The sequence below is a fragment of the Nuphar pumila genome, chromosome 12, assembly GCF_984573655.1.
Source record: "Nuphar pumila chromosome 12, dmNupPumi1.hap1.1, whole genome shotgun sequence".
In the NCBI taxonomy this organism is placed as follows: Eukaryota; Viridiplantae; Streptophyta; class Magnoliopsida; order Nymphaeales; family Nymphaeaceae; genus Nuphar; species Nuphar pumila.
Genome location: NC_143260.1, coordinates 42,780,586 through 42,803,161, shown reverse-complemented (window position 1 = coordinate 42,803,161; position 22,576 = coordinate 42,780,586). Strand labels below are relative to the sequence as shown.

The 22,576-nt window shown below is 36.5% G+C and overlaps 1 protein-coding gene across 1 annotated transcript; it reads right to left on the bottom strand.

Annotated features, from left to right (window-relative positions):
- Positions 1–17,088: 17,088 nt before the first annotated feature.
- LOC149820845 (tetraspanin-6-like) lies at positions 17,089–18,792 on the bottom strand. The gene is made up of 3 exons (XM_089983071.1): positions 18,240–18,792; positions 17,735–18,069; positions 17,089–17,280 (listed from the first exon to the last, which is right to left on the bottom strand). Exons 1-3 carry the CDS (start codon positions 18,729–18,731, stop codon positions 17,241–17,243), a joined length of 867 nt encoding a protein of 288 aa, XP_089839197.1. The 5' UTR covers positions 18,732–18,792; the 3' UTR covers positions 17,089–17,240.
- Positions 18,793–22,576: the final 3,784 nt, after the last annotated feature.

Here is a 22,576-nt window from a genome sequence, read left to right as displayed (position 1 = left end):
CCCCACTGCCCGATGGAACTTGCAAAACTGATTCATGAACCTTCCCATGACTGTGGGAGGATTCGTGGCCTTTGGGAGTTTCACCAATCCCTTGGTAAGCATGAATTCAAGAGCTTCTTCGAGCGATTGCTTTAGAGGAGTGAACGCACAACATTACTCCAACCTTCACGCTTTATCTTTTCCTTTTGCAGAAAGTTAGACTGAAACAGCTTGTCATTCTGCTTGAAAGACTTTTTCCCTTGAGCTACACTGTGGTTCTGGCCACTTTTACTATTATTTTTGTTTTTTTACTGTTGCTGCCATGATCATTGCCAGAGGTATCAGCTGAGTGAGTGAACAATGCCTTCTTCTTCTGGTCTTGGATATTCTTGACTAGAAGCATGCCCTCATAGAGCCCATTTTCCATCCCTGACTCGAGCCATTCGGCTCGCTCAATCAATTTGATAAAGGATTTCGCCGGAGAAGTGGCGATGAGGCTTCTCAGAGGTTGAGAGAAATTGTTGAGGATTATCTGCAGCGCGTGCTCCTCTGGAATGGGAACCTTCATCTTGTTACAGGTGCTTCTCCACCTGTGAATGAATTCTCCCGCTTTCTCGTTCTCATTCTGCTTTAGGTTATAAAGGTGATTAAGCGTAGGCAAATCCTCAGTGTTGAACAAGAAGCGCTCAATGAATAGATTTACCACTTTATCGAACTCTCGTAGTTTGATAGGATTGATATGGTTCGCATACCACCTGGCCGTTGTACCTTCTAGGCTGCGAGGAAAGCAGAAGAACAAGGCCTTGTTATCTTTCCTGAAACGGCTGCACTCTGCATAGAATGTGGGCAGATGAACTTTAGGATTGCCCATTCCATCAAACTTGAGGAACTTGCGAGGGAGATTCTCCAGGTTATCATTCTCGTCTAGGCCATCGTAGAAATCTTCGCCAGAATAGGTTTTCTTGCTTTTGCTCTTAGCCTGAATATCTTTGATTGCTCGAGTCATTTCCCTCAATTGCTCGCGCATCGGATCCTCAGCTGGAGTATCCTCAGTTGCTATCTTCACAAACTGCCGCGGAGGATTCTGACTGAACACAAACTGCTGTTCCTTTTCCGATTCTTCTTCTTCTTCTGCTGACGCAGTATCTTCAGAAGTAGTGTCTGGCTGGACCTTCTTTTTGATGATCCTAACATGCTTTTTCACAACCTTCATCTTCAGTTGGCTCTTAGGGACTACCTTTTTCAGACTAGCCTCGGCTTGCTCTGACATCATCTTGGCCATCATCTTTTGGAATAGACCATATATAGCGGGATCAACATCATCCCCCTTGTTCTGATTTTGTCCTCTGAATACTCGGGGAGAATTCATTCCTTCTATCTCACTGTCACTGTATTGCTGAGCAGTCTCCTTTCTTGTCCTTGTCTGAACCATATTTTTTTTGTGGAGTAAAGGGAGGGTTTAGATTGAAGAATTTTTTAGGAAAAGTTTTAACAAGAGAAAGAATTAGGTTAAATAGGTTAAAAAAATGGTATCCCATTACTAGAGATTGAGTTGTCACAGAATTTGTGACAATTACGTTGTTACTCCGTGGGGAGGAATAAACAACTATAATATGAAGGAAAATGCTATTTTGAAAAGGATATCTCTTGATGAAAAGAGATTTCATTTATGAAAAGGTAAATAAGGATTTTGGAAATAGAATTAGAAGATATGTTGGAAGGATAGGAAAAAAAAAGATTTGAAAATAGATGGCAAGGATTTAAAATTTTGAAAAATTGTAGGCAGGATCAGAAAAATTGAAGAAATCAGAAGAAGAAAAGAAAAATACACCTGGGTTTTGAAAACAAAGAGAGAATTTTGAATAATATACCCAAGGTCTTTGGAAAATATAAGAAAATAAAATAAATATCACAAAATCACAGCTGAAAAAACAAGGATACACATACAACACTCCCTAAAGGCTGACTCTAAATGCAATATTTGAAATGGCTTGTAGGACCTTAATCCTAACTCTATGGTTCAAATTATCTGATTCCAATCAAGGTACGTCGATATACTCAAGCCGAAGCTCGAAGTACGTGGCATAAAAATATTTTTCCGGTTCTAAGGTAATGGCTTCCCAACATCCTTGAGCACCTACCGATATACCTCAGACTATGGACCTTAGGTACGTGGTAGGGGGGCGCTAACCCAAATAAGTGGTCCAGTTGTGAGGCTCTCTCTCGAACTATGGTTCAGTGAGACAACCTAGCAACGTGAAGACCGGGACAATATAGGTAGGGATGTTTTCAAAAACATGTTCAACATGCAATAAAATCAGATGTTTCTAATGCAAGTCCTAAATAAATATAATTTAAATGAAGAGAAGCATACACTTGCATACATTGTTTGCATTCAATCCTTAGAATTGAGGAGAGTTGTATTTCAGACCTAAGTTTAAGTGAGCATGCACAAATCTCCTCAATATGGTCCTACCAAACCATACTTAAATCCTATATGCATTATGTCAGCTAGGACAGAGTCTAGGCTCTTAAGGTTTGCATGGAAATGAAGCTGACATTTGAAAAATAAAGACTTAGACAATATCAAAGCAAAGCAAAAGGCACAAATTCGACCAGACGAAGATGGGTCCCATCTCGGTCGCCAACTCCTGTAATCATTGCAAAATTTTTCCTCTCATTCCCCTTTTCCTTCTCTTTGCCTTTCTAGCCCCTGTTCCCTTTTGAAGGGGAATAAAAGATAGAAAAGAAGAGAAAAAAGAAAAGAAAGAAGAGAGAGGAACTCTTTTGCAAGGTCTCATTTGACCAAAGAAATGTTTTGAAAATCACTCGCCTCCATTTTGAAAATTTGCGGGAAAAATGGAGAGACATGATTCGCTCATCGGTACGAGGTTTGACCGTTCTTGGCGCCTTTACCATGGGTAATTGAACCAATGATCAAATTTATGCCTTTTGTTTTGCTAAAATATTATCTAAGATTTTATTCTAAATCTAAAATGCACAAAGAATCATGCTTGTGCAATGCAAATGCAAGGATATATGCTTTTGAGAAAATAGTTTAGAAATTTTGAGATTTTTCAAGTGATTCTGAAATAAATTTGATGATGGAGTGAAGAAATGATTCAAAGGTTTCAAATTGGTTTAAAAAAGTTAGATTTTGAATCTAACTTAGAACTTGAAATAGATCTGGAAGAAGACTTGAAGTTCTAAGTCTTGGGATAATCAGAGACTTGAAAATAAATCTTGAATTTGAAGAAATGAAGAAAAGGGGAGATTTGAAACTGAGATAGATTTTTTGAAGAAAAAATGAATTTTCAAAGCCAGAATGAACTTTGAATTTGATTTTGAATCTAGAATTCGAAATTGAGATGGAATTTTGAAATGGAATTGAATTCCGGATTTAAAGTTTGAAATCAGAATGGAATTTGGATTTAAGAAATCCAAATGGAATTTGAAAATAGAATTGAATTTAGAAAGTCCAGATGGGATCTGAAAATAGAATTGGATTTGGAACCTGGAATCCTAGATGGAATTGGATCAGAAATCTAGAATCAAATATGGAATTAGAAGATGGATTTGGATTTTGGAAATCCAGACGAGATTTGAAGATGGATCTGGATTTTAGAAATCCAGATGAGGTTCGAAGATGGATCTGGATTTTGGAAATCCAGATGAGATCCGAAGATGGGTCTGGGCCTTGAAAATGGAATTGAATTTTGGGAACCCAGATAGAATTTGGATTTGGATTCAAGAAATCCAGCTAAAGCTTGAAGATGGATTTGGATTTATCACTAATCTTAGAATTTTGATCCTTTAGTTTCAAAGTGATTAAAACTCAGAAGATTTCAAAAGAACTTGGAGATTTGGGAATTTGAAGTGAAGAATAAAAAACTTGATTTTTGAAATTAGGAGATGAAATTCAAAGTTTGAACTGAACTTTGAAACTCGATTTGAATTTTGAATTGAATTTAAAATTGAATTCTAAAAATGAATTTGGAATTTCAAAGTTGAATTGAACTTTGAAATTTGATTTGAATTGGAAATTAAATTTTGAATATAAAAATGAATTTGAAATTTCAAAGTCAAATTGGACTTTGAAACTTGAAGTTTTGGATATTTTGAAATAAGATAGAAATAGAAAGATGAATTTGAATTTATAAATAAGAATTGATTTGAGAAATGAAGAATGGTATTTGAAAATATATATAAAAAATCACTTGAATTTTGAAAAAGAATTTTAAAGATATGATGTAATTTTATCCTAAATGATGAATGAATTTAAAAGAATTTGAAAATTCAATATTGAAAAGGCATATTTTATTTTTTAAATGAATTGAAATAAGATTGAAAATATAATACATCTTTGACTATGGTCATAAAATGTACTATAAGATAATCTATATTTAAATTCAAATGAAGAATAAAATACATTTTGGTGTCTTTATAGAGTTTGAAATGAAATTAACTCTCAATATATCCTGACTATGGCCATTGATATATATTTTGAGTTAATTTTAAGTAAAACTCTGATAAAGGAAGAAACTATTTAGATAAATATGATGATTTTTTAAAGGGATCCAGTGTGGATCCAATATTATTCAGTAAAAGATAAAAATCTCTTACATTGTCCATATTTTGACTATGGCCATCAATGTGGGTCATTTGCTTAGGATCAAATACCTCTTATTAGAATGGTGTACGTGCCATCCGTGTTTCACCATGGTGGATTTTTGAAATAGAAAAGAAAATTAATATGAAACAAGTAATATTTACATGCTCATATATCCTAATCTAATGCACAGAATATAAATTCTCATTAATATCTAACTATTACAATCTTCAGATTGAATTTGAAATTGAAATCAACATCTCTACATTAAGAGAGAAAATAATGCTTTCCATATATTTCTTGCAAAACAGAGTTAGTAAAGTAGAGGGAAATGGAAGGTATCACGTAAATGTACGTACCAATTCTAGTTGAGAATACACATACACAATACCATCCTCATGTTTTAATTAGAAAGGCAAGATGACACACCTCATGTCGAGGGGAAATTATATGCATGAGAATACTTAGGCTTATGAAAACTTGTATTCGAGAAGGCATTCAAAATGCCTTAGGTTAATAAAAATATGCATAATGAAAGATGAGTTGTATATTTACACAACAATTTACTGAGAAAGAGAGCAACTAAAAAAAAATGAATGACAAATGCTATGAAAATGCAGTAGGTATGCAAGCACAACTGATGCTCTATGCTAGTGACAGTGCACAGTGGAACGGTATGCTGAATATAGGGGGAATGGCAGTGATATGCTAAGAAGATGATACTGTGAAGAATCAAATGGTGCACTGAAGGTGGCTGCTACAGGCGCAATAGGGAGGTAAAATAGCAGTGAGTATAACTAGGGGAAGAGGGTGCATCATATATATTGTGCACTGGTGAAAGTGATACATATTGTGAAGTGTACGCTATACAATGAAGATGAAGTGATGTTGGATGTATGAAGAATGCATAGGGAATTAATACAATAGGTATGTAGCACTACATATGATGGAAATTGCTAAAAGATTTACATGAAAGATCTTGGTAACACTGTCTTCTGCTCACAAGTTGACTTTCTCTCAGATCTTTCGCCAGCCCCACATCACCTGCAAACTCTTATTTCCCCGCTTTAACGCCCTCTGAGTAGCCATACAAATCTACTGATGCCACTTACACTCCATGGATGCCAAATCATGGTGTTATTCCAAGTCCTGACTAACCCATCATGGTCATCATACAATATCATGAGAACACCTGTCTATATTATTGAAGCATAAACATTCACTATATTAAAGTTCAAAAGACCAAAAACACATGTTTATAACGTATGCTATGCATGAGGATAAGATAGAGAAAGAAAGAAGAATATATATATATATATATATATATATATATATATATATATATATAAGGCATCAGCTGATGCACAAGAATGAAAACAAAACAGATGTTGCTCTATCCTCTCTCTCTCTCTCAATAATGGTGGAACTTCTTTATTACTGCATATATATATATATATATATATATATATATATATATATATATATATATATATATATATAATGCATACGAAAGGGGAGTGACAGGGGGGGTGAAGAATCAATCAGCTTCAGAGTGAACCGAAATTAACTATCTTCAGATTAACAAATTTCCTTTGTGAGTCTCTGAAATGACATAACCGGTGCTCCTTTTGGATGAAAATTCTTGATTACCTGTGGAAATAGATACATTATAACAGAGGAGTCACCTCCAAACCTTGTTGGGCATGGCTCTGCCGCTCTGGAACAGTAGCAGAGATCATAAGACTTCGACGTGCTAGGCTTTTATAAATTGAAACTCACATACACATGCCAATTTCGCCTTTGTCAGCAAATAACTTCGACGAACTGAATCCACATGGTACAATTAGCTACAATTCATACTTATGTTACTGAGGTTCTGATTTGTGCTCCAGCAGATTGTGATGGATGACACGATTAGCATGAGGCAATACCCAATAGTACGAAAAGAAATTAAAAAAATGAAATGTAATGAATAAACAGAATGAAATGCGATCAATGCATCCTAAACTATCCTGTATAGGCGTGTAAATTAGGTGCCATTATCGATCAATAACCAACGCGACATTATCTTCTTAGTGAAATATTACTCAGGTGGTATGCAGACGTGATACTGGGTGCTATCACCAAGCAAATGATGGTGTTGTGCAGAGCTACCTGAGGTCATACTCGTGAATGATGAATGCAGCAAGCAATGAACAAAAGTTTGTACAGGTAAGAGTCAGAGGACGCAGATTTGAAAAGCATGATTGGCTCAAACATAAGGGGGTGAGATATGCTGATGATGGTATTTGGTTTAGTGCTTCAGCCCCATTAAGACCAATTGACGTGCTCGGGAGTACATAAGCTATACTTGCTATGGTAGCTTGTGAAATTGAAACCATGGGGGTGTTATTGGAAGTTCAGTTAAGGTAGATACCATTCATGACGAATATGCTATCCAGGGGTAAGGCTCAAGCAACCATGCTAAAGCCAACAGAAGAGCCCTGCCTATATCAAGAGCATCTAAGGAAAGTAAGAAGCTGAATTCCTTCTGCAGATGAAAAAGGTTGAGCAACGTCACACCCATTAACGCTTGACTCAGGAAATTTCAAATGAAGCGATCCATTTTTGGTTGAAGGCAAGAAATTATCCGATTGAGAAGCTGAAGTGAGATGATGGTGGTGGAAACATCACTCAACTGGGGTAAGGAAACTTTATGAAATCAAAACATCCAATGATGATGAAACTGAAGATTACCACAGAGACACACTACCGTAAGTCTGAGGAAATGCAGATCATGAACTTAACTACGGGGACATATATAAGTATAAAATGATGCAGAGGTAGGCTGACTTGAAGGATTTCATGGTGAGCCAATGCTTCACTGTGAGATCGACCCCAAGTCTGATTCACAATGAATCTGACTTTCAGTGTATCTTAACAGAAACAGTGAACCCCGAAAATGATTAAATCAAAATAACTGAATGAATGCAGATTGCAACAACCAAAAAGGGGAAATGTCATGTATAGATACTGTAATGTGAGATGTAAAGGGAAATCAAATAACGATCATAGGAAGTAAAAGTTGAAATGGAATCAAGACCAAATAGAAAATGAAGTGATCAGATAAGATTCAAGCCATGCATGAATGCGATGATCGGATCAAAACATAGAATAACACAAAAGAAATGGAAGTGTAAAACATCAAAGGAACGATACATAGAATGAAATAATCAAAGGAATATTGATTATAAACTGCCATTCATATTTATGCAAACTATAGAAATTCAAAAAAAAATGTAGGAATTGGGTCATTCCATTACTGTTGCATCTGAGGTAGTTTGATTTGCTATATGCAAACCAATATTACCATGGATGCTTGGATAGAACAAAAAAAATGCGAGAAGATTTGGAGAACAGAAAGAAAGGGGAATATTTACCATGCTGGAGGCTTTGATTCAAAGGGCAGAGGCGCCGTTTCTATATACTGCCGCAGGATGAAGTCAGCTTCCTTTCACCGAAAAAAAAGAAAGAAGAAGGAGCAGAGAAAAGGGGAAAGGAAAGAAGGAAGAGGGGAAGCAATCGTGAGCCATGAAGGGTGGAGAGGTGAATAACGGGTTGCAGAGGAATTGCGAGAGTGGATGAGGTCGAGGATGGCTCCCTGAGGGCTTCAGATCTGCCTATTTTATAGAAGGGGGAGAGAAAGAATCTGGAAGGGGCGTTTGTTGGTGATCGAGGGTTGAGGCCAGACGAGGATGATCGAAGGGTGAGAAAGGGAGAAGATGATCAGAGGCAAAGGGGTGGAAGGCGATGGAGGCACATGGAGGGATTGATGGATGCTTCCAGAGAGAGAGAGAGAGAACTCGTGATCGGGCAACGGAAAGCCGTTGCAGGATTTTCATTTTTTTAAAAACAAGGCTCTCGTAAAAACTTTTTCAAAAAAAGGGGGGTTTTAAAACTATTTTTTTGTAATTTTCTTTGTGTTTTGATTTTTTTTTTTTTGTTCTTTTCTTCATATTTCCTGATTTTTTTGTATTTTTGACATAAAAACTTTAAAACTAGGGGAAAATAAGAAATTTAAAACTATTTTTTTGGATTTTTGATAAATATTTACAAAAAAACGATTTTCTGAGAATTTAGGTTTAAACCTTGGAAATTTTCTCAGAAAATGGGTTCAGATCTGGGTTTTAAGGAAATATTCGAGTTTTTAACCTCAAATCAAGAAATATAGGGGCATGGATCTGAAACCGAGTCAAATATATAAAAATAGAGTTTATTCTAGAAAATATAAAGAATATCTAAAGTTTATATTGAAATTGACTCAATTTCCTCAGAAAATGGTGCCAGGGGCAAAAAGGGAATATTTACAAATTTTTAAAAAATTTGGGGTGTTCACATACATGAAAAATTCCGAATAAAATGCCTATAATAGCCATTCAATCCAAGAAAATTGTGATTCTCACTGACATTTTTGAGTTGACACCAATCTAACACAACCTCCACCTAACAGAAAAATCCAAGATTTACTATTGAGGTTCCAAAAATGCCATGCAAACATCTATCAATTTACAGAAGTTATTTTCTCACCTTAGAAGGATCTACAGTTACTCCATCCTTTGAGATCATATGTCCCCAAAACTGAATCTTCTTGAGCCAGAACTCGCACTTAGAGAACTTTATATAAAGGTGATGTTCTCTTAGAATCCCTAGAACAATCTTCACATGTGCTTCATGCTCTTTCACACTCTATGAATAGATCAAAATATCGTGTATGAAGACAATCACAAACTGGTCCAAGTACAATATGAAGATTATGTTTATGAGATCCATAAATATTGCTGGAGCATTTGTGAGTTCAAATGGCATAACCACGAGCTTGTAATGCCTGTATCGTATTCTAAATGCCATCTTAGGCATGTTCTCATTCCTAATCTTGAGCTGATGATAGCTTGATCTGAGGACGATATTGGAAAACACCTTTACAAGATTTAATAACTTGAGTTAAAATCCATATCTTAATGTTTTTTTCTTTTCCTTAAGGTATAAAATTAGAAAATCAAATCCAAAAGTTTCAATTTAGAATTTACCTTAGCCTTTTGTAGTTGATCAAATAAATCATCGATCACAGTAAAGGGTATTTATTCTTGATTGTGGTCTGGTTTAACATCCTGTAATCGATGCAAAGCTGCATAAAGCCATCCTTCTTTTTGACAAACATGACTAGTGCTACCTATGGTGACACACTTGGTTGGATAAATCCTTTATTTGTCAGTTCTTGTAGTTGTTTCTTGAGTTTCTCAAGCTCAACCAATGCCATAAGATATGAAAATTTCAAGATTAGAGTCATTCTAGGTGCCAACTTGATCATAAAATTTACTTTCTGCACTGAGGGTAGTCTAGGAGGCTCATCGGAGAATACACCCTCGAATTCTCTCACCATACCCAACTCTTTCAAAGGGGTCATCTTGGGATCAACCAAACAGACACTGGCCAAAAAGGCCTCACATCCATTTTTCACCTTCCTCTGAGCCTTAAGAGCTGAGATCAATTTCACTTTCTCTATGGGTTTACTTGCTCGATACTCAAGGATATGTTGATTTGGGCAAATAAATCAGATCCATATTTCATAACATGCCATACAAGCATAGTGCTCATAAAATCAATCCATACCCAAGATTATGTTGTACCTGATCATTGCTAAAATAATCAGGTTGGCTAGCAGGTTTTGTCCTGAAATTATTACCTCTACATTTGATAAATAACTTCAAGTGACCGTCTATCGCTCGAGGGTGTAACAATTTCTAACAGATAACCCAAAGTAACAGAAGGCAAATCCAACATACTAGCAAAATGTGTATCAATAAAAAAATGGGTTACTTTAGTATCAAATAATGCTCTAGCACTGTAGCCTAAGATAGGGATAGTACATTCAATCATGTTGCATCCTGCTCAAGCTTGACCATAGTAGTGGCACAGATGCAACCCTTGGTCTTCTTCTGTTCTTATGGCTGACGTTGCTGCTACTATGGTTGTTGTTGAGCATGTCCCCCAGTTGTATACCTTTCCTCATTATTCTTTCTCTAGGAACACTCCCTGATGAAGTGACCCATCTTGTCTCACTATAAGCAAGCTCCCATGTCTTATAAACACGACTTCCCTTCATGGGCCCGATGACACTTTGGGCATTGAGTGCCCCTCTGTTGCTAGTGCCTCTTGCCTAGTGGCATCAATTTTTTTGACTGATCTCTTCTTGTCATTGTTTTTCTGACCACCAGACTATTGACGTCTTGACTTCTTCTATGGAGTCCTCTGACTCTTGGTCCAGTCATCCTTAAGCAGGGTAGCCACCTTGATGGCCTCATCAAAATTCCCTGGTCCATGCATGTGAACCTTCGTGCGTAGAGTCGCCTTTAACCCATGGGTGAATTTCATGGCCCGTTCATAGTCTGTCGTATACAGGTTAGAGCAATATGCTCCAAACTGTGATAGAGGGTAATGTACTTTGCCATGTTCTCTTTCTGTTGTAGGTCCAAGAATTTCTGCATCTTCTTATAACAGACTTGCTTCGAAAAGTATGCCACGTTGAACACTTCCAAAACCTGGGCCAAAATCACTGGTCCATCCAGAACCTCACAGTATGGGTGGTATCCTACCATTTCTTCGCTTGACCTGTTAGTTGGTATGTCCCGTAATCAACCTTTCGCTCGTTGAGGACCTCTAAAACCTAGAAAATGTGTTCGATCTCTTGAACCAAATTTTTTGCAACCTTCGGATCTGCCTTCCTTGCGAAGGTCGGTGGTTCCATCTCCATGAACTTCTTGTAAGACATACCGATGCGGTAGGCCTATCCTGGGCGACCTGCTGCAGGTTAGTTCCCATGGCATGCATTGCTTCAACGTGTTGCCCTACCACTCTAGCGCGATGGTTAAGGGTGTTCATGATATCGTTGCAGCACCCTTGCCAAGCCATCTATTTAAAGAAAAAAATTACAAATTGAACAAAAAATGAGTTTCTGACCAAACTCCCATGTGTTTCTAGCATGTGTTTAAGTTCTCGCATAGACTACAAATTCAAATATTAACATGTTGAAAGTAAACAACTACAACTGGAACATACTTACAATGATATTGAATTATTGGGTATGCCAGAATCGTTATACTATTTTCGTAAACTTGCATATATTGCTCTGATACCAAAGCTGTAACACCTCAAATTTATATCAGAAATTTTTTGATTTTTTTTTTAAACCAGTGGAAGGGCTATACAAGCTATTGGCAAACTCGATAAAAACTTAAGTTGGTTACAATCAAACCACAACACACACATGATTGAAAAAGAGTTCTAAACAAACCATTCATTAATTTAAAACATTCAATCATAATAAAATCAGAGTCTAAACACATTATTAAAATATCTAAAATGCCCAAGAGCCAAAACATTAGCCAAATGCCCAGAAAGATAGCTATAACATTTGTCCTAACACCACCACAAGTGTACCACATTACCAGTTTGCTCATTACCTAAAAAATGATAAAAGTAGGGGGTTAAATCGTGCCACAGTAGGTAACACTCTACCATATAAACAAGGAAATAAATTTCAAGTGCACAAAACATGCAACAAACATATCAATAAAAAATATATTACCAAACTAGATTATATGCATACACATTTGAGTATACAAGTAACTAAACAACATTAACTTACTCTTTAATTCGGTACCTGCATTCAAACTCATCAGTAAGCATGATCATGCACCATTGCATATATTTATTTCATACATCTCAATATAAAACATGTGAATCATGTGAACCAAGTTAACCTCATCTCTAATGCATTATTTTACATTTCATGCACTCTAATGGTACACTAAAAAAGACTCAACTTCGATCTAACCAATTTGATGGGGGGTTCATTATGCCATGTATTTTTTTTAACACCATGGGTTCAGAAAGATCTACAAACACCCACTGAATTGGCCACAATCGAGAGATATTCCAATAGTCTAGAAAATTGATTCCTACTATGCAGAGTCATGAAGCTATATACCTAGGCCTTATCAGGTAGTCCTGGTTGCCTACGCCAAGGATGGAGAACTGGAGAAATGCCTCACTCTCCAAAATAACTATTTCTTTCCTTGGTTGTGTGTACCACCTACCCTCTCTAAGGTAGACAATTGGTTTGAACGGGTTACTTAATGTTGTTTAATTAGACCTAACAGTCAACTCAAGTGCCTTCGCAGGTTGTTTTAAAACACATATCCAAAAATCAGTGAAAAAATTCATAAATTAGATTTACTAATTTTTTTGTGGTAGCATCTATTAGATCTGGTTATGTACACATGCTAGTTTTTTTTGTTCGTGTTACAAAATCTATAACCCTTAAATGATGGACTTTTTGGCCTAACCCTATTTACTAGGAGTTCATATACATGTCTACACGACCCATGTAAAATAATTTTCTCAAAGTCTAATTCACTTGAGCGTTATGATTTTCCTACTGATATTGTTCAGTTAGAAAAATACAAACATGTAGTTATTTTTTGAATTAAAGCATTTATATGAAAACACTTATGTGAATACATCTAACATGGATTTCAAAGCATGGTATATACATAATCAAGCAAACATAGTGTGATAACATGGAATAGAAATCAATACATGCTTTCATACATAGTCAAAATCATGTTTTTGCCAATATCTAAATCTCATTTTTGGAAAAACACATTTTCATAAACCATCATGAAATTTAATCAAACTAATTTTATTCCAGATCTATTAAATCCTTATAAACATCAAATTCAACATCATAACTCATCTAATCATGCATACAAATCAATAATATCCATAACTAAAACCAATTTTCATCTAATCTACACTACTACACATTTTTTCTGAAAACAAATTTTGGTAAAACCCTGAATCAGATCTTGTTTTCAAAAAAATCAATATTTTTGACAAATATCAACATGAGGTATGTCAAGTACAAACATTTAAAACTTCTCTAATACAAGATCTATGGCTAGTCCATCATGGATCTTGATTTTGCATTCTTTACATACCAAAAATCCATTTTTGAGCCTATACTATAGAGGTACCTACCTCGAATGCGAATTCCAATGGTTTGGATGCCTCCTCATCTTGATACAACATTTGTAAGCAGCTCCAATGGTTGATGGAATCTCCTCCAGAGCCTTAAAGGAGAAGAGAGAGGGAGAAGAAGAAGCAAGAGAGAGAAAATTAGAAAGAGAGAGATAGGATGGGATACCCCCCCTTTAGGCTCACCCCTTTTGTGAGATCTTGGGACTTGCTAAGGCATGTTCTTGGGCTTGCCTTAGCAGACCAAATGGCAATGGGAAGAGGGATGGTCCCCCCCCCCCCCCCCCCCCCACCCTTGCCTTTTTTTTCTTAAAAAAAATATCACAAAAGCTATTTCAAAACTTTCCTATTTGCTATATATATATATTTCCTTCTTTCTTTTTTTATTTTAATTTTCTTTCTTACTTCCCCAACAAGTAGGGATGTCCTATGAGGGTTTCTCTTCTTGCCTTAGTTACCAAACAAATCAAAATTGGCTCAAGGCTTCCTTACCAAAGCCTTGAGTCAATCTTTGGTAAGTTTTGACTTTGCTCATCAAAGCTTTTTTATTTGGTTTTTTTTCAAAAGAGATTTGATTTTAGGAATCTTAAAATTCAGCCAAGAGGAGTGGGCCAACCTAGGGCGATGTCCCACCCTCTTAGGCTGACTTGCTTAATTAAATAATTAATTACATTTATTTAATTATGTTAAAATCCAATATTTTAAAATTGGATCTTGGATCCATATTAAGTTTCAGATTTCATACCAGATCCAAATCCAATACTGAATCCAAATTTAAGTGAAATTAATTCCAAACCAAAATTCAATTTAAATTCTAATTTACATGATTTTAACCTCAATTTAAATTTGAATTTCATTTTAACTTCAAATAAAATTCTAATTCTCTTGAAATTATATTTAAGATAAATGTACCACATAAATTTTAATTCACATGCATATTTAAATAAATAAAAGTCATGTTTAAAATAATAAATCATTTTTATTTATTTAAATAATTATTAAAAAATTTGTGGGTATTACAACATATGAGTTTTGAAAATGCATATTAATGCATGCAGGTATTGACCCAAAAGTGCAACTCATTGTGATATTTGATTATGTTGAATTAATTATAAAAAATGGCATGCATTGAGAAATTGTTTTATGAAAGATAAACAAAGTTGCACTAAAATATTTGGAGCTTGTCACAAGAAAAATTGTGGATGAGCGAGTCGGTCAAATGTGAACCGACGTAAGCACCAATCCCATGGGTTTTTAATATTCATTGTAAGGGCGTTATATCTAAGAGCAAGTACTCCAATGAAAAAATGCTAATTATATGTGGATAGTCTCAGGAGGATATAAATACAAGACCAGGTAGTTTAGAATTTTTCAATAGTCTCTATGAGGGGTGATCCCCAACACTAGATAGTCTGGACATTGAAAGGTTAAAAGAGACCTTGTCCCTCAACCATGAGTAATTAAGGGGACAAACTCAACTGGCAGAGTAGGACAATCCAACCATGTACATGCGTGTTAGTAACGAAGAAATTGCGGACACTTGGTACAGGCACAAGGATAAAAATAAAGAAAATAAAATGTTTGAATATATATATATATATATATATATATATATATATATATATATATATATATATATCCTGGGAAGTGGAGGTTGATTGCCTGTAGTTTTGATCGAGTTGGTGGTGCCTCAATATATTGAATCAAGTCATTTAATTTGTTTGTGATGTTTGAAAGCGTGCCATTTAATTCAAAAGCAATTTAAGATTGAGAGATAAAAGTATGGTTCATACATATAGGATAGGTAAGTAGATGTACAATTAATTGTTTGTTTAAATTGATTGTTGTATTCCTTTCTTTCTTGATTTCTTTTCATCAATTATTTTCTTTCTTTCTCTTAATATTCCAATTAGAAAGAATGTAAGATGTGTGCAATTCTTTATGATTGTTAGATTATAAAGGATTGTGAGATGCAAGCAATTTATTATGATCATTATAATAAGTTAGATTCATTTCAATTTAAGATATTGAGAATGAATACATAGTATATTGTGATTGTAGAAAGACATATAATTAAGATATGTTTGATTGATGTATGCAATGTTTTCTATGAGAATTGAGACATAATTCACCCATACTAGAGACCAGATAAATATCTGTTAGTACTTACTTTGACATTAAGTCATCTCACTTGTTTTTATTAAAAAAATTTAGGTTCACAGAGATCAACGGTCAGATGCTATAGTAGATGAGGACTCAATTGATATTTTGATATGGATTAGGTTAATTTGAATTGTCTTTGAGTCTTTGTGTTTTTGGCTTGTATAATCCCTAATATTCTTTCAATGGAATGACATATTTTTTAAATATTGTTATGGTTTACTTTTCAACCTTTGATGTGCTCGAAAATCAAAGCAGTTTATGTTTTAAAACAACTTTCGCTGTGTTTTAAAAAAAAAAAATTAGTGAAATTTTAAGTCTCTGAATTTTCGGAGTGTTACACCCATACCCGGTATTTGGGTTTAGATTGAGTCAGTTACCTGACACAAACCCTACCCATTGCCAGCCTTATGCACATTTACGGAGGCAAGTATTATACACAAACATCTAAATTCTGGTCATTATGCACTATCTCTAAACATTATTAATAAAAGTCATGCTGACAACAGTCCTTCAGCCGCGCCCGAATCTTTTTCAGTGGGGGCGTATCATAAGTTTTGCATAAATTTCTTGTATTTTAAGCATCAAAAGATTTGAAGGATTGATATGATTTACAATTTAACAATTAAGGCAAGTTTGTTAAATCTTGAAGGCGCCAAGATTTGCTTCTACAAAACCTACGCCTTTATCTCATCGCTCTAATGGTCTTTAAATGCGGAAACCATGCATGTTTGAAGAGCCAGGATCAGGTGGTATCACATGGCACACTTTGAGTGTGCCTCTGGACCTGGCTGCCCTCAAAAGCCCCACTGACAGACTGTCAACCAAGAGTTAGGATAAGGTGCAATATGATTGCACAAAAAATTGTGCATTAAGCACCCCATCACCCTCCATCAGGTCTTGGGTCCCACATCCCGCCAACCCCTATTCCCAAGATGGAGGGTAATCTCTTAATGCACAAACATTTGTGCAATCATATTGCACCTGATCTTTTCATGCCAGCCAAAGATGGAGGGCAGCCAGGTGCATATATGGACACTCAAAGTGTGCCATGTGATGGCACCTGATCCTGACTCCTGTTTGAATGGTGGTCCGACATAGACCACGAGGCCCATACGTCCTAGTCAAACCAACCGTCTGCTATTACTTTTCTTTTTTATTCAGCAGTCAGCTTTATCTCCTTCAGGCAATTAGACTGGTTAACGTACCAATTGCAAAAGTCAAAGTTCACGATAGTCTACTTTGAAGCCCTCATTACCAAGATCTGTACAAAGAGACGCTCTTTATTTCACATAAACTGACAATATCCTAGAGAGAAAAAGCAAACCACATTGATAAATACAATGAGAAAGGCGGGGCAGGGAAGAAAAGGCACAAAAGTGAAGTGGGGGGGGGGGGGGGGGGGGGGGCAAGGAATCTAAAAAAGCCGTTCTTTCCAGTCATACCACCACCTCCACCTGCAATACAAAAGAGAAACCCTAATTATTCCTCGTGTGTGAAAAAATAAAAGTGGAGGAGGAACAGTTATGTGAACGTGTTTCAAAATTCAAATATAGCTTAAGAAAGCCATATCCTTGGCTCTAAGACTCGAAAACTTTGATTAAAATTCCTGTTTGCAGTGGTACCCTTTTTTCTTTCACAACCAAGACGATGCCTTACCAATTAGGTGAATCAAAACCATGGTCAAGAAACCACAAGCTTAAAAGCATTTTGACACGACATGCCCAGCTCAGGACTAGCTAGGCAGACGGTTGACTCTGGTTTGTTTGTGGAGTCATTAATTGATAGAGAGGGTCTTGAACCAGACGTTCATGATAAAACATTAGATTAGAAGATGGGAGTCTTTATTTTATTTTTCAAAAGTAGTTAAGCAAAGGAAGTTAAAAAGAAGGGGGGTTGCTAGTGATGGACCAGTAATAGTCCCATCGGGGGTTGATCTTGTCCATCCGGTTGTCACCGTAGGGATGGTCCGTCTCGGCCCTGCGTGAGTTGCGCAGAGCACAGCAGCCGATGGAGTAGAGGGCTACGAGGAAGACCAGCATCGTTACGTTGAGGACCGATAGCTTCTGCCAGTCGCGCTTCATGTTGTCGAGCACGGCAGCCTTGCAGGAGTCGCACTCGTAGCATAGCACGCCCCGCGCGTTGTTCCACCTGTAGCAGTCCTGCTCCGCACCCATCCCCACAACCACCGACACCGACCCTGCCCACCCGTACTCGCACGCCGTCGGTGGCTTGCAGCACCCCGACTGCACATGCATGCAAATTAAAATAAAAATAAAAATAAAAATATGCCATCGTGTGCTCCCATTCTTTTGTTCAGTTGATTATTATGGGGAGGAGATCAGGAGTGAAGCATAATATTGCACAAATTAAATGAGCTATTTACGCAGGGGAATTACCGTATATAGGTACCTACCTGAATGGGGGTCATGTCCCTCTCCAGATAATCGAGGGGCGTCCACTGAGCTGTCGCAGCACAGGTCTTGGAGCTGAGGATGCAACTCCTGATGCCCCTCCAGTTGTCGTCGTTGCTCACCCGGGCCCTGAGCCAGGGGGAGTAGTCGTCAAGGTGATACTCCTTGTACTGCCTGCCTGGCACCTCCACCCCATGCCCTTTGCTCGTCACCACGAAGGCGAAGATCGTGAGGGACAGCAGAGAAAATATGAGCACCAACATGATGACCAGGTAGGCGAAGAGCGCACAAGCGATGTTGAAGCAAGCGCCTATGAAGCCTGCCAAGGAGATGATGAGGATAATGAGGCCAATGATGAGGAGGGGCATCTGCAGGAACGCCTCGCAGGTCCTGCTGTTCTTGGCCAGCCATAATCCACCACCTATGACTGGGATGGAGATTATGAGGGTGAAGAGGTTGAGGATGCCCACGACACTGTTGCTAAACCGATACATCTCTCTCTCTCTCTCACCTTTCTCTACACCATTGTTTCTTCTAGTTTGAAAAGCAAGCCAAAAACACTGAATTTATGGTTTTAATATCAGTCAGACATGCGGGACATATTTGATATTTATAATATTTAAGAACACGCGTTTGAAAGAAAATTGGCTCTAGTCATTTCAAAATTTCGTCTTGCTTGCTCCCTCCACCATAGAATCATGAGGCCCCACTTTCCTCTTTCTAAAGATGATAACTTTCATTTTACGCATTCATTTTTTTGTTTTTTTTATGGATAATATCCAAAAAGCTAAATATTATTTCTTAGCTATTGAATTTAATATGCTCACTGATGAAATTAATGCTCCACTAGTTAGAGGAAAAAGAGAAAGTAGAACAACTTCGGATTCTTTTACTACCTTTTGAGTAAAGTGCGAGCAAGGACGGGAACATGGTTCTTTCTGCTTTTATCTTCCCGACGATAATGACGATGATATTTCCAGAACTTACTAAAATCATCATTTTTTCGAAATTTGTGAGTTTGGCTAATTAATGCCAAGCTGTTGGACTTGATGAGGCCAGAAATGTTAAAAAGGGGTTTCCACTATGAGAAGATCAGCACTTGTGGTGTGCTCCTGTACCTGATCACCATCCATCTGCTGTTAGTTTCTACAGCTGACAGGCTGTATCCTGAAGATGGAGCGTAATCAGGTGCAGCAGCACACTAAAAGTGTGCAATCACATTGCACCTGATCCTGCCTGGTTTCCACTTGGTGGATAATCGCATAGATGGATTTCTTATGTGTCACTAGAAGCTTCGCCTCAACTTTCAATGGCCTGACCTTAAGAGCCATCTTTTTGTGAATAGATCAAAACTGTTTCAGTCGTACAAGTCCATATATAAGTCCGTAGAGTTCATAGATTGTGAAATCCCTGCCACATACTGAATCCACAGTGAAAAAAGCCTAAAATAGCAATTAAACGGATGTTCATTTCTCGGATGAGACTTTTACATTTCTCAAGATTGTCTCAAAATATAGGAAAAAAATTAAACTTTAAAAATTCAGAAAATAAACGGAGTAACATATATAAAATCAGTTTTTCCTCAAGTTTAGAACATAAATATCATGGTAAATTACTATAATTTCAATCAATGAAACTATCATGATATTTTTTAAATACTACATTAATTATGTTGTCTCCCTAAAACATGAGGCAAAATATATATATCATGACTTTTTTTTGTTGATATTTTTGAAGGTATTGCGATGTTGGTCGATGATTACAAGAAGTCCTAACTGAGTTGCATTGCCTGTTGAGTCTTTACTAATTAAAATTTTGTAAAATATTATAAGAATTTTGATTTTTTGTTTGGGAAATTTGATATCCTAACAACTTAAGGTACCGAATTATTATAAGGTAATGGAAATTAAAACCCATTAATTAATGTTTAACAATGTAGAGAATGGAATTATTGTTAACGCCAAATGGAACATTAATGCTATTGAGCCACCATTTTGTTTTCCCGGACGTGGACCATTAACCTAAAACTCCAGTTGATTGTTGAATCTGGTTGGAACAAAGAAATCCATGGGTGCCCCATGTGTCAAGTGGATGATATCAAGATTTGTTTAAAGCAATGAATTGTGCATGGTTTGGCACAATTCAAGGCAAACCTTACAACTTGAAGACTAAAATCGCAGCAGTAGAAATGCATATTGATGCGGACAATATTAGTCTAATTAATAAATTAAGAGCATGCATGAAGTTTGATAATCACAGTACAGATACCTCATGCTCCATAATCTCCCAATAGTACTAGAAGAAATTAAGTGCCTTAGAATTTGTTTGGGGTTCTCTTTTTATCTTTCTCCAAAAATAAATTAATAAGAGCGTACATCATTCCTTTGTATTGAGGAGGTGTTTTGGAGGGAAAAATCATCATTCACGTGGCTTCAAGGAGATTGGAACATAGCATATTTCTCTTCTGTGTAGAAAGAATATTCAGCCCAATGAGATTAAATTCCTGGTGAAGGAATCCGGCCAATTAATTCAAGAGGCCACAACTGTGGAATGCATGGCTACTCACTTTTCTCCTATCACTAAGGACGTGGTATGTGCCTGGGCCCACGGGGTAGGTCAAGGTTCAAGCCTAGGTTTAGGTATGTTGGCTAGGTTAGAAAACAAGGTTTCTTTAAGTTTGATCTGATAGAGTTTAGGAAAAATTCAAAAGAAAAATGCTGAAATTTTATGGAGAGGTTCTGGACACCTAGATCTAACTCGGGTTAAAATCTCAGGGTTATAGAGTTTGTGTTCTTGAAGATACAATCAGGTCAAGTTGCGGGTTTTCTAGTTGTAGGTTTGCAATCTGAATTATGACAGACCTTGACCTTGAGAGAAAGATTACTTCTTTTAAAATACTATATAGAAAATTATAAAAATTTAGGGCAAGTCTTAAGATAGGTAGGGAAGGGTACTGGTAAAATTTGAGGGTCTCACTCATCAAGGTTTGGGAGATAAAAATACGGAAATAGTCTAGGTCTAGACTGGGTCTGGTCTGAGATTTGACATCTGTGTAAAATTTATTTCTCCTCACTTGGATGGAGGAAAAATCTGATTTTTGGTGGGTTAGATGGGAACATGTGGGCGGACCTAGGGATAAATTTTTAGGCTTAAACTAGGTATGGTTGGAGAGATATGATTAAAGGGGATGGGTTCAACAGATTGGGGATGTAAGATCCACAAATTTTCAGAATTTTAAATGGAAATTTCTATAATCAATGCAAAAATTATGATTTTTCTCTAAAAAAAATAACACATGTGACTTGACTGTGTTTAATTACCATTTTTCTCATTTATTTTTGGTATAGTTGATGGTTGTTGATTAACTGCCAAATAAATTATGGACTTTTATTTATTATCAACTCAATAATTAAAATTAATACTTGGGTTGATTTATTTCATTATGGTGCTAACTACACTGTTAAAGCATAATTATCTATGCTAGGGATTTAAAATAGTAGTTAGAAAACAATTAATACCAAGTGATAAATAAATAGAAACTATTTATTCTTCAATTTTTACTGGGTTGGGTTGGACCCAATTGGATTTGGATCCAATCTGAAGATTAATTAAGTGTTTTGGAGATTAAAAAATAAGATATGAAAATTATTGAGGGCATTTGGAGTTTGGCATTTTTTCAGGGGTTGCAGATCTTGGACAAACCCATTTTCGAATGGGCTGGGTCAGACCCAATGTATAGTAGGCCCCATGAATTTTTGAAATTTAGGAGAGAAATGAGTGGGGCCCATTTGACGGGGACACCCCATCTCCTCTTTTTTTAAAGCCCAAGATGCCATCCGAATGGGCCATGCATGTTTTTAAGGTAAGCTCAAAATAACCCATATGTAAGCTTCATATTTCATTTGTTTATTTTTCCATTTTTTTGAAACAGGGAGAAAGTTTTTGGAAAGGGAGAAAGGGGCTGAGGGTTGACTAAGCTCAACCCTCCATCTCCCTTTATTCTCTCTCGACCGACCATCTCATTCTCTCAAGCCCATCTTTGTTATAAAAACATGATTTTTGATAATGGGCTACCCATTCTCACATTTTTTTTTTAAATCCTCCTCTCTTCTCTTCTCTTCTCTTCTCTCCTCTCTTCTCCTCCCTCTATCTCCCTATTGATTTTTTTTCTTCTTTGTGTGGAGGTTCTTGAGAGGCCACACCCCTAACAACTCTAGTGTAGAGAAGGGTGCACCTTGAAATTTTCTCTACATAGATTTGAAGGGAGTTCTTTGCTGTTTTGATTCTGCTTAAGTAAGATCCAACATCATTCTCATACAAATTGTTATTTTTTATCTAG